General features: G+C 39.6%; 1 protein-coding gene across 1 annotated transcript; it reads right to left on the bottom strand.

Annotated features, from left to right (window-relative positions):
• Nucleotides 1–389: 389 nt before the first annotated feature.
• On the bottom strand, nucleotides 390–1350 carry LOC104869145 (olfactory receptor 4C11). The gene has a single exon (XM_010634219.3). The coding sequence runs from the start codon at nucleotides 1314–1316 to the stop codon at nucleotides 390–392; it is 927 nt and encodes a 308-aa protein (XP_010632521.1). The 5' UTR covers nucleotides 1317–1350.
• Nucleotides 1351–13455: the final 12105 nt, after the last annotated feature.

The raw sequence follows: 13455 nt of genomic DNA, 5'->3' as shown, positions 1-13455 counted from the left end.
CAGGGAAGCTGAGGGTTTATGACCAGGAACTCATAGTATCAGTTTATTAGATTATTAGTAAGAAAATCAAATGTAATTAGATTGGGGTACAAAAGCTGGTGAGGATAAATAAAGGAAATAAAAGAACCTGAGATGGGAAGAGTATTGGTACATAATTATTTGAATTAATCTGGATCTACCATTGACACAATGAACCATGCTTCTTGAAATTAAGAGTGGATATCTATATCTATACCTATGTCTATATCTAGATATAGTGCTTGAGGGTTTTAAGGTATACATAATAGTATCTTATATTTGCACTACTTAGACATGATTATATTATAAATCTATACTTAAACAGCCAAAGTGTAATTGAAATAGTAAAGTAATCACACTGGGCCATCTTTTCATCCTTTGATTTCTGCTGTAATTTTCATATGCCATAACTTCCTCATGGCATTTTTCACCTCTGCATTTCTCAGGGTGTAGATGATGGGGTTCAGAAAAGGGGTCCCAATGGTGTAAAACACCATCTTGTCTATGGGGAAGGTGGTCCTGGAGCGAATGTCTATGAATATACAGGGGCCAAAGAATAAGACAACCACAATGATGTGAGAAGTGCACGTGGCAAGAGCCTTCTTTCTCCCTTCTGCACTGCGGTTTCGCAGTGAACGCAGGATGACAAAGTATGAGATCATCAGGAAAACGAAACTGCTTGAGCAGATGGCCCCACTGTTCAACACCACCAGCAGGTTGATCCTGCGCGTGTCCATGCAGGTGAGTTTCAACAAGGGCTGCAGATCACAGCAGTAATGGTCAATCAGACTGGGCTCACAGAAGGGCAGTCTAAAGGCCAAGAGGATCTGAGCTGTGGAATGTATGAAAGACCCTACCCAGGCGAGGACCATCAAGGTGAAACACACTTGCCTGCTCATGATGCTTGAGTAATGCAAGGGCTTGCAGATGGCCACATAGCGATCAACGGCCATGAGGATGAGGACGAAGATCTCCAGGCAGCCAAACAAATGTAGTACGAAGATTTGGGTCATGCACTCATTGTAGGATATGACTTTCCTGGCAGAAAGAGCATCTACAAGCAGTCTAGGGGCTGTGGACGTCGAGAAGCAAGAATCAGCAAAGGACAGATAGAACAGGAAGAAATACATGGGGCTCCCCAGAGTCCGGCTGCACTTGATGGTCACGATAATAAACAGGTTCCCCACCACCGTCCCCACATAGAAAACGGAGAAGACCAAGAACACTATTTTCTGCACCAGAGGATCCTGGGTCAGTCCTAAGAATATAAACTCAGTTACACTGTTATTTAGCGGCATTGTTTCACTTGATGTAGGGAAATCTCAGGTTGGAAACCCTTAGCCTGCCAAGAAAAAAGAAAAAAACATAAAATGAATTCTAAATTTGGGGGCTGAACACATACAGAGTCTCCATCATGAAACTACAACTTCCTATCAGAATACCAGCCGTTAATTTATGTTGCTTTTCTGAAAAATATGGAATTTATGCCACTCACTTAATACATTTATTGGATTGTACATGAAAACAATGAAATAAGAAAACAAGGAAGGAGAAAATTCCCCTGCAAACAAAGTGAAGGATTATTTCTGGGGATTTGGCAAAAGTAGGAAATACTTCATGAATTGCATATTTTTCATTAGCTTTAAGCAACAACCTGTTCATGTTAGTTAGGGGCTTTTGCATTATTTGAGCTCAGTAGCTTCTCATACCAGAGAGAGAGAGAGAGAGAGAGAGAGAGAGAGAGAGAGAGACAGACAGACAGACAGAGAGACAGACAGACAGACAGACAGAGAGAGAGAGATGGAGAAAGATAAGGAAAATAAACTTTTAACAATGAAACAACGAAGAACACGCTAGTCATTCCAGTCTAGAATAAGACTTATTTTAATCTCTTGTCTAAATTTAATTCAGGTTGATCTATCAAAATTTTTAGTTCTTTTGAGTTCTAAATTTACCCTCTCTTATTAAACATTTTACTTTTAATTCTACTACACATCCCAAAATTAAATTGTTCCTGTCATTATTTATTGAGTCATTCCACAATGACTTAGGAAGAGACACTAAAACTAACATAAGAAATAGAAGGGAGGTCGACCGACTTACTGCAAAACACTGAGTCAGATTTCATCCTTTCAGGTGAGCATTGGAATTTAGAAAATAATCTTGATATTCTTCAGGCATAACTAATAATTCTAATGGAATTCTAAGTACAATGTTTCGTATTCCACACCTTGAATTCACATGAGGAGCCAGGAATAAAAACAGAATTAGTAATTATTTGTATTTGTTAAATAGTAACTAAATGTTCTTTTTAAACTTATAATATATCTGTATTCCTAATAACATACCAAAAACAAAATATGTGCTTAAATGCTACAATATATTCGTGACATAAACCTGAACAACATAATTTCAATGTAGTATAAATCAGTTTCACAGTCATAGACACAGCAGAAGTAAACATGGATAAATAATTTATTAAATGTTCTTATTAAAAAGTGTAAATGTGAAAAAGCTCAGTTTCAGTAACAGTTAAACACTTTGAAATTAAAGCTCCACTTGATTATCCTTGCACCCATCGAATAAAATAATTTTTGATAACTTATTTCAGTACACAGCCCTGACAAATGTGAAGGAATCAGCCTGCACATTTTTCCATCTTTTGGTAATGGTTTAAGTGCATGCGATTTCTTAGGGAGTGATTTCACAACTGTAAGATATAAACTGAGAGTAGAAATTGACCCAGATTCCATTCCAACAGCCTGGGGGCTGCTCAGACTCGCAAATGCTGTCCCCCTTCCCTGGTAGTGAAACAGGCAGCAATTCCACCTTCCACCAAGAGAATTAAGGAACCAAGAAGGGAACTTTCATACAAATATTAATTAATATGGAGCAGATGCATTTGCCTCTACACCAGTGATGGCGAACATTTTAGAGACTGATGCCCAAACTGCAAGCCCAAAACCACTTGTTTATCGCAATGTACCAATGCTGCAATTAAACCTGAACATCTGAGCTTGACTGCTGGGATAACTTGGGTCATGCACAGAGAGGGTTCTGCCTGCCCCTGTGGTATGAGAGCCCTAGACTCACCACCCCTGCTCTACACCAGCTCTACAACAGTGAATCCTGTCTTTTTCTGGAAAAACAAAATGGAATAGGTCGTGATTATACCACTCATGTATGTTGTCTCTGGAATATATTGTCTCTAACATATGTGTGAAATTGAAATTGTCTCTAACATACGTCATAAATTATAATTCAAGATTCCGTTTATGGATTATGATTAAGATTCCGTTGCTTAGGATGGCAACATTTTCATTAACAGAATATGAGTAAAATATATGGAGAAGACTTCTTTAAAAGCATAATGTATTTAGTGACTGAATGAATAAATCATTGTCATTCAGGATGGGAGAAAAACATTCACTTTGGCAATATTCAAAAATGTGTTACAATTAAGATGTGTTATGCACATACACAAATTCCCGAACATAAGTGCGATCATTATGTATGGCAAACATGTACTGATAAAATAAAGTTCTAAAATGTAAACCCTACCTTAGGAGGGTGCTGTTCACATTGGCATCATACTGAGCCATTGTGACTGCCTTCTCTTGTGGACACAGTGAACAGTGGCATTTTTAAGGCATTTTATGAAACTCTGTGCTCTTTACCTCCTGCACCACCACAGTGCTATTACATACGGGTACCTCCGCTTAATCAGGTGCCTTCCAGTGTAATATTTATGGAAGCTCTTTAACAAGTGAAATGAAAAATTAATTTGGAACCAATGGACTGAGAAATATAATATATCTGTGTCTTCTATCTTGATACAGATACAGATCTGTATTTCTATATCTGTGTGAATAGCAGATCTAGACAGATAGACATCCTGACATGTTTGTGTAGCACACATACGTTATAGATAAGAACACTAGGCATAAGAATTGTGTGTACTAGCATGAAGCCTCGTCACAAAATTAAGAGATTTTCTAAAGATTCAATTCAGTTATGCCCCATACCATTCTATGCTTAGTTCTCATTGAGGAGAACAGAGGTTTGCAGCCCTGTGCACACACCTTCATGAATCAAATCTTGAAATTCCCAATAGATGTCATTATTTTTGTTTGATTGCTTCTTCCACTTCCATGTGTCAATCAATAGCCACGCCTAGTAGCGTCCATTTCCATTGGAAAATACCGTGAGTGACTTTAATTTCCATTGCTCACTTTAAGATTGTAAAACACCTCCAAGCATCTCATACCCAATCAGCCTATCCTTCCTCAAGTGCCTGGTGCAGCTACTGACTACGACATTAGTCTGACTCATCTTCTACAGAAAGAATACACATAATTTAATTACAAATATTACGATTTTTGGTAAGAAGTAATGAGTGGTTATAATGTTCATTTACCCACTTTCCTTCCCAAAATGATTTGAAGGGTACTTACTCAAAGGAGAAGTTTTGAAGAGGGTCTGAAATAATGTGTGATCATTCTGGAGTCAGGATCTCTTTGATTTGGCAAATATCTTACATTCCCCTCTGCATGCGGGAAGGAAACTAAATTGGTTCCAGATCCTTTCAGCACTTTCTGAAACGGAGCTCAATTCAGCATTTCCCTAAGAAGTCCTTGGCATTCACCTTCCCTGCATGTGTATTTAATATGAATAGTGCCCAGTCCAGGAGCCTGGGGAAATCATTCCCTGAAGTGTCCCTTCCCTCCCAATTAAGAACATGAGCCAGATGTGATAAGAAAGGTAATTTTCAATTTATCTCAGATTATGAGAATAATAGGTAACCTGTCCTACAATTAGACATATTAATTTGGGCGACACGTGACACTAAGGGGCTAGAATAAAACACAACCTTCTAGTGTTGATTTCTGTGTCTCTAATACTATTCTCCAAACACATGCTCAGAGCCTTAAAAAAACTGCTACTTGTAGATATGGCCTGAGAGTGCCTGAAAACCGAGCATCTTGGAATGGTAGAAAACTAAGGATGTGCTAAAACAGACAACTAATGTAATAATATAGGAAACACTTTTATTTCATTCTGGGAATTTCTTAATTTCTTTCCTGATTTCTCCAAAAGACCACTGATCATTTAGAAGTGCATTGCTTAATTTCAAACCATGTGATGTTTTCCCTTGTTCTGATTTCCCTTTTCATTGATTTTTCATTGATGTATGATCTGAAATTGAAAGAAAATTTTCAATGTCTTGCATTTGCTGACATGTGCTTTATGGCCCCAAATATGACCTATTTTAGAAATATTTTTTAATGAGATGTTGAAAGAACGTGTGTTCTATGGTTGTGAAATGGAATGTTCTGTAGACATCTATCAAGTGCATTTGATCTGTGCTGTCATTTAACTCTGGAGTTTCTCTGTTGACTTCTTCTTCTGGATGACCTATCTATTGATGAGAATGGATTATTGAAGTTACCCATTATTATTGTATTGGGATCTATGAATCTATTTATGTTGAGTAGTGTGGGGATTTTATGAAGTTGGGTACACTGGTGCTCAGCGCATATAATTTCCAATTATGATAACTTGTTGGTTGATTGTTTACTTCCCCTATACACTGGTCTTCTTTGTCTCATTTAATTATTTTTGTCTTAAAGCCAGCCCTGCCATTATGAGTGCAGGTATTCCTGCTTGCTTTGGGGTTCTATTTGCACAAAATAATGTTTTTCACTTTTTCACTCTCAGTCTGCTTGGTGTCTTTGTTAGTAAGGTGTGTTTCTTACAAGCAACATAGAGTTGAGTGTTTATTTTAATCCTGTGAGCCAATCTGTGTCTTTTAATTGGAGTGTTAATACCATTTGCTCTCAAAGTTGTTGCAGAAAAGTGTGTGCTAATTCCTGTCATTTTGTTGTTTGTGTAGTGCTATGTTCTTTCCTATTTATCAATAGTTTTCTCCACTCTTTCTCTTTTCTGTGTAGGATTCCTTTAAATGACTTCTGCAATGTATATTTAGTGCTAATGTATTTCTTTAATTATGCTTATCTTGAAAGGTCATTAATTTCTTTCAATTTTGAAGGATCACTTTGCAGGATACAGTAATCTTGCTTAGCAATTATTTTCTTTCAGAGCTTGAAATACATCATTCTATGCTTTCCTGGCCTTTCATATTTTTGCAGCTAAGTCTGAAGTCATTTCAATGTGTTTGTCTTTACAAGTGACTTGTTTTTTCTACCTCGCTGCATTCAATATTCTTTTCCTGTTCAGCTCTCTTGAAATTTTATCTATGATGCAATATTGGGAAGTTCTTTTTTGGTCATGTCTGTTTGGGTTTCTAAATGTCACCTATACCTGGATGTCTACATCTTTTTCAAAGGTTGAGCATTTCCTATTAGTATTGCATTAAATAGATTGTTTATGTCATTAATCTGAACTTCAGAGCCCTCTTTTACACCAAAAATTTGTAAGTTTGGTCTTTTAACAGTGTCCTATAATTCTTGGATGTTTGGGTCATAATTTCTTGTCTTGTTTCTCTTTCTTAGTATCTGTGTATAATAATTCCTCTACCTTACCCTCAAGTCCTGAAATTTTATCTTCTTGATCCTTTGTATGGATGGGTGAGCAACTCTATAGAGTTTATTATTTAACTTATTGTACTTTTCATTTCCAGAATTTGTTTCATTCGGCTTAGAATTTTATCTCTTTGTTCAATTGCTCCTTTATGTCCTGCATTGTCATCCTTAGCTCCTCAAGCTACTTATTTATGGCTTATGAGAAGTCATTAATCACTCAATATCATTATATTCAGTTACTGACAAATTGCAGAAATATGGAGGAGGAATGCTGCCTTGTTCTATTTCCTGTCTTTCTACACTGAGATTTGTATATCTGTTGGGAGGAAAATCTTTTCTACTTTTTTTTGGGGGGGTACCAGGGATCAAACTCATGACCTTGCACTTGCGAGGCAGGTGGTAGCAGCACTGAGCTAAATCCCCAGCCCCTTTTCTACTTTTTTTTGAGGGTCTTATTAGTGCTCAGCCTTCTTTTGAGGATCTGATCCCCAGCACCACTCAGAGAGGAGGAAGAAACACTGCAATAATGTTGATAATACAATGACAAACCAGGCATTGAAATACATATAAACCAATTAAAAGCAGCAACTATATGAAGATTAATAATATAAAAGAGAAAGTAAAATGCTAAAAATTAATAAAGCTGATAATAATATTAAGTATAAAGAAGGTGGGGAAAGGGAAATATGGAAGAAATAAAGATTTAAAAAAGGAACATAGAATAAGAAGGTGAGAAAGAGAGAAGTGAAATAAAAATTCAATTAAAGAATTAAAAAGTTAAGATGTGTTATGAACATGTATCAGTCCTCATGAGGAGTATAATCATGATGTACTGCAAACATGCACTAATAAAAAATAAAAATCGAAAAAGAAAAAAACAATTAAAAAGTAAATAGAATTACATTAGAACAAAAGACAAATCAACAAACAATAAAAACCAAAGAAAAACAAAGACCAATAAGTTTAACAAAAGGAGAAAAAATTAATCTAAACATGTCCTTCTTCTCAAAGTGTTTGGTCTAGTAATTTCCCTCCAATACCAGCTGGGTAGTTTCTTTGCAGTATTGAAATCCACCAAATGTGAAGGAGGAACAATGACTCATAATTGGGCTTGCTGTGTTTCCACTTCCTCTTCAGTGGGGCACGAGGCCAATTCTGTCATAAAGACACTTAAATGTGGGTGTATAATACCCACGTTTATTCTTTAGAATATTTCTATGGATGGATTTTTAATTTTAATTTTGAGTTTTATTGTATTAAACAATAAGGACTTAACAGGAAAAAGTATTTTAAAAATAAAGTATTGAATTTTTAATATTTATTGAATGTTTATAAAAAGCATCAAAATTTTCAACATTGACCGTTCTTTGGTGTACAAAGTCTTAAAAAGATCAACAGAAATAAATCCCTATATGAACTACAATGAAAATACTAATAGCACTCTACAAAAAAAATCTTTATTTCAATTATCACAGTTAAGCCAGCCTTCATACATGAGAATGGCATGTTTCACACACACATAACTGCTTACACTGAGAGCACGTGTGTTTTGCTTCCCTGGCCTGTTTGTAAGACCTACTTGATATCTTGCTGTTCTTGCTATTTAGTCAGAAGGTTCATATTATATTACACAATGTATAGTTAACAGAAACATAAAATATCAGTAGAACAAAATATTAAATTCTTAATATGCATTGTGCATTTAGAATAAACATCAACAGTTTCACATCAGCTGTGTACTTGCTTACAAAACCTAAAAGATAACATGAGAAATAAATTCCTATCAGAACTACAATGAAAACACCAACAAACAAAACTAATTTTTGCTGTAACTCTCACACCCAAGGCAGTCTTCACACATGAAAACTGCATGCTCCATACAGAAGTATCACCTACACAGATAGCAGGTATGCTTGTTTGTCTGTGCTTTCGTGTGGGGTACAGATGACATCTTTTTAGTTTTCCTGTTGCTTTCACTTCAGTCTCAGACTTCTGCAACACAGTTCCTTCAGAAAGAACACACAGGCCTTGCTCCTCATCACAGAGGAAGAAGCTGCCAGCCACTGTGTCCACTCCCTGAGTTCACCAGTGCTTAAACTTCGCAGAGGCCCTGTAATGAGTCCCCCCTTCTCCACAGCTGCCTCTGTGGCTGTGTGCCATAGTCACTGTGGTATGATGATCTCAGAGACGCTGAAGAATGATTGTTCTATGACTCCTAATTCCTGGAGTAGCTGGGTCTTCAACAATAAACCCTTCTCAAAATGGCTCCTGATTATAGCACTCCAGCACACCATGGCACTGCAGTGTTTCTGTTCTCCACTGCCTGCCAGGAAGAGGAAGTCACTTTCCAAGAAAAACCCCACCCTGTGTTGCAGGCTACAGTAATCATGGATTTTTTCTGGGTCTAGTGCTGCCTGCCTGCTGTTTCAGATGGGGTTTCAGATTTTCTTGGTTCTTTCCATGTTCACCTTGTACTTGTAGAGTTGGGCTCCCCTCCTTGCTCTGGGAGCTGATGTTAACATTTCAGACTGATTCATTCTTTCCTTTGGATTGTCTTCTGTTCCTTTGTGATTTTTTAGCTTTCATGCAGGCTCTTTCTTGATTCTTGAAGTTCTCCTTCTCTTTATCTTTTCTAAGTAGTCATTTTCTGGGTTCCAGGTTCCAGAGAAGCTGTGACTTGCTGCTGACTTCTACTCCAACACCTTAAAGTTTCTAAAGACAACACTAAGAATGACTCTAGGGCTGTGGGCGTACCTCAGCAGCAGGGCAGGTGGTTAGAAAGCTTGCTGTGGGAATCCTTGCAGGGGAGCTGCTCTTGTTCCTTCAACAGGTGAGCAGGCCTTGAATGTGGGTCCATGCAATTTCACTTGAAATCTAGATCCTCTGAGTAGGATCCATCCATCGGGCACATGGGGTTGGCCTGGATTCTGTCCTCAGGCACCAATTTGAAGCCTGTGCCCAAGGGGGTCTGACAATATGGAGTGGGCCTGAACTCCAGTCTGCAGAGGCTTCTGAGCACTGGGATAGGTCTCCTTCTTGCATCCACTGAGAGCATCCTGTATCCTGAATCCACTTTTGCCAAGACCACTATATGGGGTCAGGAGGGTCTGTACTTTTCTAGATTTCACTGGGCAGCCACAGTGTTAAGTCTTGAGCAAAGCGTGTTGCTAAATTTCCCCCTTTTCCTCCACTTTTCTCCATTTCTAGGATCAGGGATCAGGGAAATAGATAAAGTAAAACTTCTTCCTATTTCCTTCAGGGTATCTTTTCTGACATCTGTGCTATACACTCAGTGCTACAATCTCTCACCTGGTTTCCTTAACTCTTGCGAAGGTGTGTGTGTATGAGGGTAGTTGTTCAAACTGCTGCTTCTCTGTGGGGATGAGTGGTGAGCATTTTTATTGCAACATTTTGAGGATATTATTACCCCAATTTGAAAATTCTGATTAGGAAAATACATCACTCTACAGTACTGAGAATTAATTACAATAACTTCAAATAAATTAAAGTAAATAATTACATAAGTGCTTTGCATAATTACATTGCATTGCCTTATGTTAGAAGCATAATTTATTAGTGTAAATAGTTACAACATGCAACAGATGCATACTATGATCTAAAAGTAGGGTGAATACTGTACTTACATGTTTTAAAAAATGATTAGAGTAAAAGACATATGGCTATGAATCCCCTCAAACTACTCTCCCTCACTTTAAATGTATTTATTCTGTCTCTCTTGCCACTTCATGGAGAAGTTCTTGACGTCCTTCCTAATGTCTGCACCTGCACCTTCGTGACTGCCTGATTGTTCTCAATCAATTCATGGTCACTGCTAAGCTGTGCAGTGTGCGTAACTTGTCCTGATAACGTTGTCACAATGCTCATGATTATTTAGGGTCATAATGGGCCCAGTAAGTTGCAGATGTCAAAACTGATCCAAGACCATGGATACAGGCTCAGCAAAACAGAAAGCGAGAGGGGGACTTTTCTCCCCAATTCTGGTGATTTTTGAAGGCCACATCCTTCCTCTCGGCTCCTGCTGCGTTTGATGACTCTGATTTTGTGGTTAAAAACTGATCAATGGGCTTCGGCAGCAGAGGCTTCCACTCCTCTCAAACCATCTGTGGTGGCACCACACTTGCCTCATGGTTTCTTTATGTCTTTTCCTCAGCGTGTAGATGAGGGGGTTGAACAAGGGAGTAATCGTGGTGTAAAACAGTGCAAACACTTTGTCAGATGAATCCACCGAAATTATTCTCCTGTGATTTCAACTAGTTACTGTTTGTCTTTTCAAATGAGCTTCTTAAATTATGCTTCACTGTTTTGCATTTTGGCTAATAATTTAAATTTTATGATGGCCCAAGTTATAGTGATAATTTTAAATACTCATTACAATGTGTTGAAACATGTGCTGAGTATGAAAGTTTTGCTTTTAATGTAATGCATGATATGGTACTATTAATATTTCCCTAGAAACTAAAGAGGTAATTTAACACAGTCAGGCATCTAGTAACTAGAGGATTAGAAATAGTTACTGCCCTAATCCTACAAGGACCGGGGATGATACTGCCACACATTGTACACAGTAGGAACATAAGAAGTATTAATGAATTTCCAATGTTAAATATGAGAATGAAATAACAGGCTTCAAATTTCCAAGTCACATTTAAATTTCAAACAATATAGCTAGGACTCTCAAACACCATTTCCCAGTATTGATGATTTAAATGACATATTTTTCTCTGGACTACATAATCCATTCATGGTATAAATTTAATAGCAAGAATAAAATAAACTTCCAAGGTAATCTTTATAATTTTAATTATTTGATGGCACAAAGTAACATATATTTGAAGATTTAATTTTAAAAATTTTCTTAAATTCCTTATAATTTTGGTGGATGACACACTTTTGTCTTTGTGATTTTGATATCAGAAACATTATAAGGAGAAATGATTGCATTCCAGATACAGAGTTTGTGTGTGTGTGTGTGCGTGTGTGTGTGTGTGTGTGTGTTTGTGTGTTTGTGTGAATGTACAAGCTACAGGAAGATAGTTGACAAGTTAGAAACACATATGAAGTACTCAGGAACAGAAAAGGCAATTTCACATGAGATCCTTTTACCAGATGAAGAGAGAGGAGTTTTCTTCTTACCTCAGATGAGGGGAGAGTGGGTGCCTCAGGCTGATTCCTGGGTTCACCATGATCTAGCTGTGTGACTGTAGGGACGACACCTTCTCACTGGGATCCAAGCTCTTCATCTGCAAATCCAATAGGAATATATACTTTGCCATATATAATACGAAAATATTATGGATTTTATTATTACTGTAACTAATATTATTATTAATATTAGAAAAACCTGATGCAACCTCTTGGGAAAGTAGGAAAGCAATGCTATTTGAAAATATTAGAAGATAAGGTGCTCAGGTCACAATCTCAAGAGTGAAGCAAGTGAGGTTGACATGGGTCGATTTCATGCTCAGCTTTCTCTCCTGATGGTGCGCTGTTCGATCTCCCGGCCTCAGTCTGCCTGTCTTTGACACAGGGATGAGACGAGGGCTTGGCCGGCTGGTGGGCAACAGAAGAAGGCAAGGCTGCCGAGCAGTCCCGGGGGGAGTGAGGCTGTGGGACTGGGGTGGGAGAGATGGCCCACCTCACCCTGGGTTGTGGTGGCTGTAGGATTCCAGAGGCCCAGGAAACACAGCTGGAGTGCGAGCTTGAAACCGGAGAGCTGGATGTGGATGGTGTCCCAGTGAAGGCCTTCAAAGCCCCTCCACATCATACTCAGCAGATAGGAGCTCTTGTTCACTCCTCTCCTCAAACCTCTTTTCAGAGTCCTCAGTGAGCACAGGAAATCAGCCCAATTCTTCCTGCCTGGCAAGCCACATTCCCAGGCTGTGTCACACAGGATACGTCCCACGGGGAACCTGAAGATGACATGACAGTTCCTCCCCACTTTGTGCCTGCTGCGACCAGACTAGAGCATCCCACTCAGGCGGCTCCTGCATCCCAGCTACAGGAGCTGGGACTGGAGTCCGAAGACGCCCCAGGGACTCGGACAGGGAGTGGGCAGAGTCCCTTGAGTAAAGGGATGGGAGGGAAAGAGGCTCCCTAGAAGTCTTAAGACAGGTGGAGCAGAGCTGAGACCTGGCACAGAGCAGGGCCTGGAACCTGGAGCTGCTTCCCCAAGGGACGCTGCAGGCAGAGCCCTGGACAGTGATACACGCCAGCTCTGTCCTTCTGGCTGCAGACTAAAGTCGTTCTTTGTTTACTCTGAGAAGCAGGTGGTCCATGGTGCAGATCTCACGGCATTCAGGTCCCTGTGACCGGAAGAGCACTGTCCGGAGGGAAGCGATGGGTGTCTGGGCGGATCTTTCTGCACTGGACCCAGAGTCACGGAGTGGGAGGCTGGCCCACCCCAGAGCTCACCTCACACCCCTGCCTGGCTCCTACCAGGGGCCGGCGCTTCCCAGAGACCCTGCCCAGCAGCCGCTCCCCAGGGTGCTGTGTGCAGATGGCTGACTCTGGAGAGCTCAGGGATCCTCCCGCCTGCAGCATCCACAGGCTTGGGGAGCCTCTCAGGAATCCTGTAGCAAGGCCTGTTTCCCCTCTGTAACACAACGGTCTTCGGAGCTAACTCACCCTACAAGCTTTCTACACGGGACACCACTTGACAGGGGAGAAGCCAGGGTTCCAGGATCTGCACTGCAACGCACTTCGCCATGGCAAGGGTTCTGGGCTAGGTGGGGGATGTTTGCACAACGATACAAATGTCTCATCCCGTGACCTGCAACACCTCCCGGGGTTCCAGCGGTCAAACTCCTAAGGCGAATTTTAACTGAAGGCCTCTCCTCACCGGGCTGTGTTCCGCTGCTCCTGTCCTCTCCCACCC

This window comes from Fukomys damarensis, unplaced genomic scaffold (assembly GCF_012274545.1).
Source record: "Fukomys damarensis isolate Sample0158 unplaced genomic scaffold, DMR_v1.0_HiC HiC_scaffold_64542, whole genome shotgun sequence".
Lineage (NCBI taxonomy): Eukaryota > Metazoa > Chordata > Mammalia > Rodentia > Bathyergidae > Fukomys > Fukomys damarensis.
The sequence above is the reverse complement of the archived record's forward strand: the minus strand, read 5'-3'. Positions and strand labels throughout refer to the sequence as shown.

Bases quoted from the DNA above. Each gene is read 5' to 3' on its own strand.
- LOC104869145 (XM_010634219.3), bottom strand. From the start codon at position 1,316: ATGCCGCTAAATAACAGTGTAACTGAGTTTATATTCTTAGGACTGACC.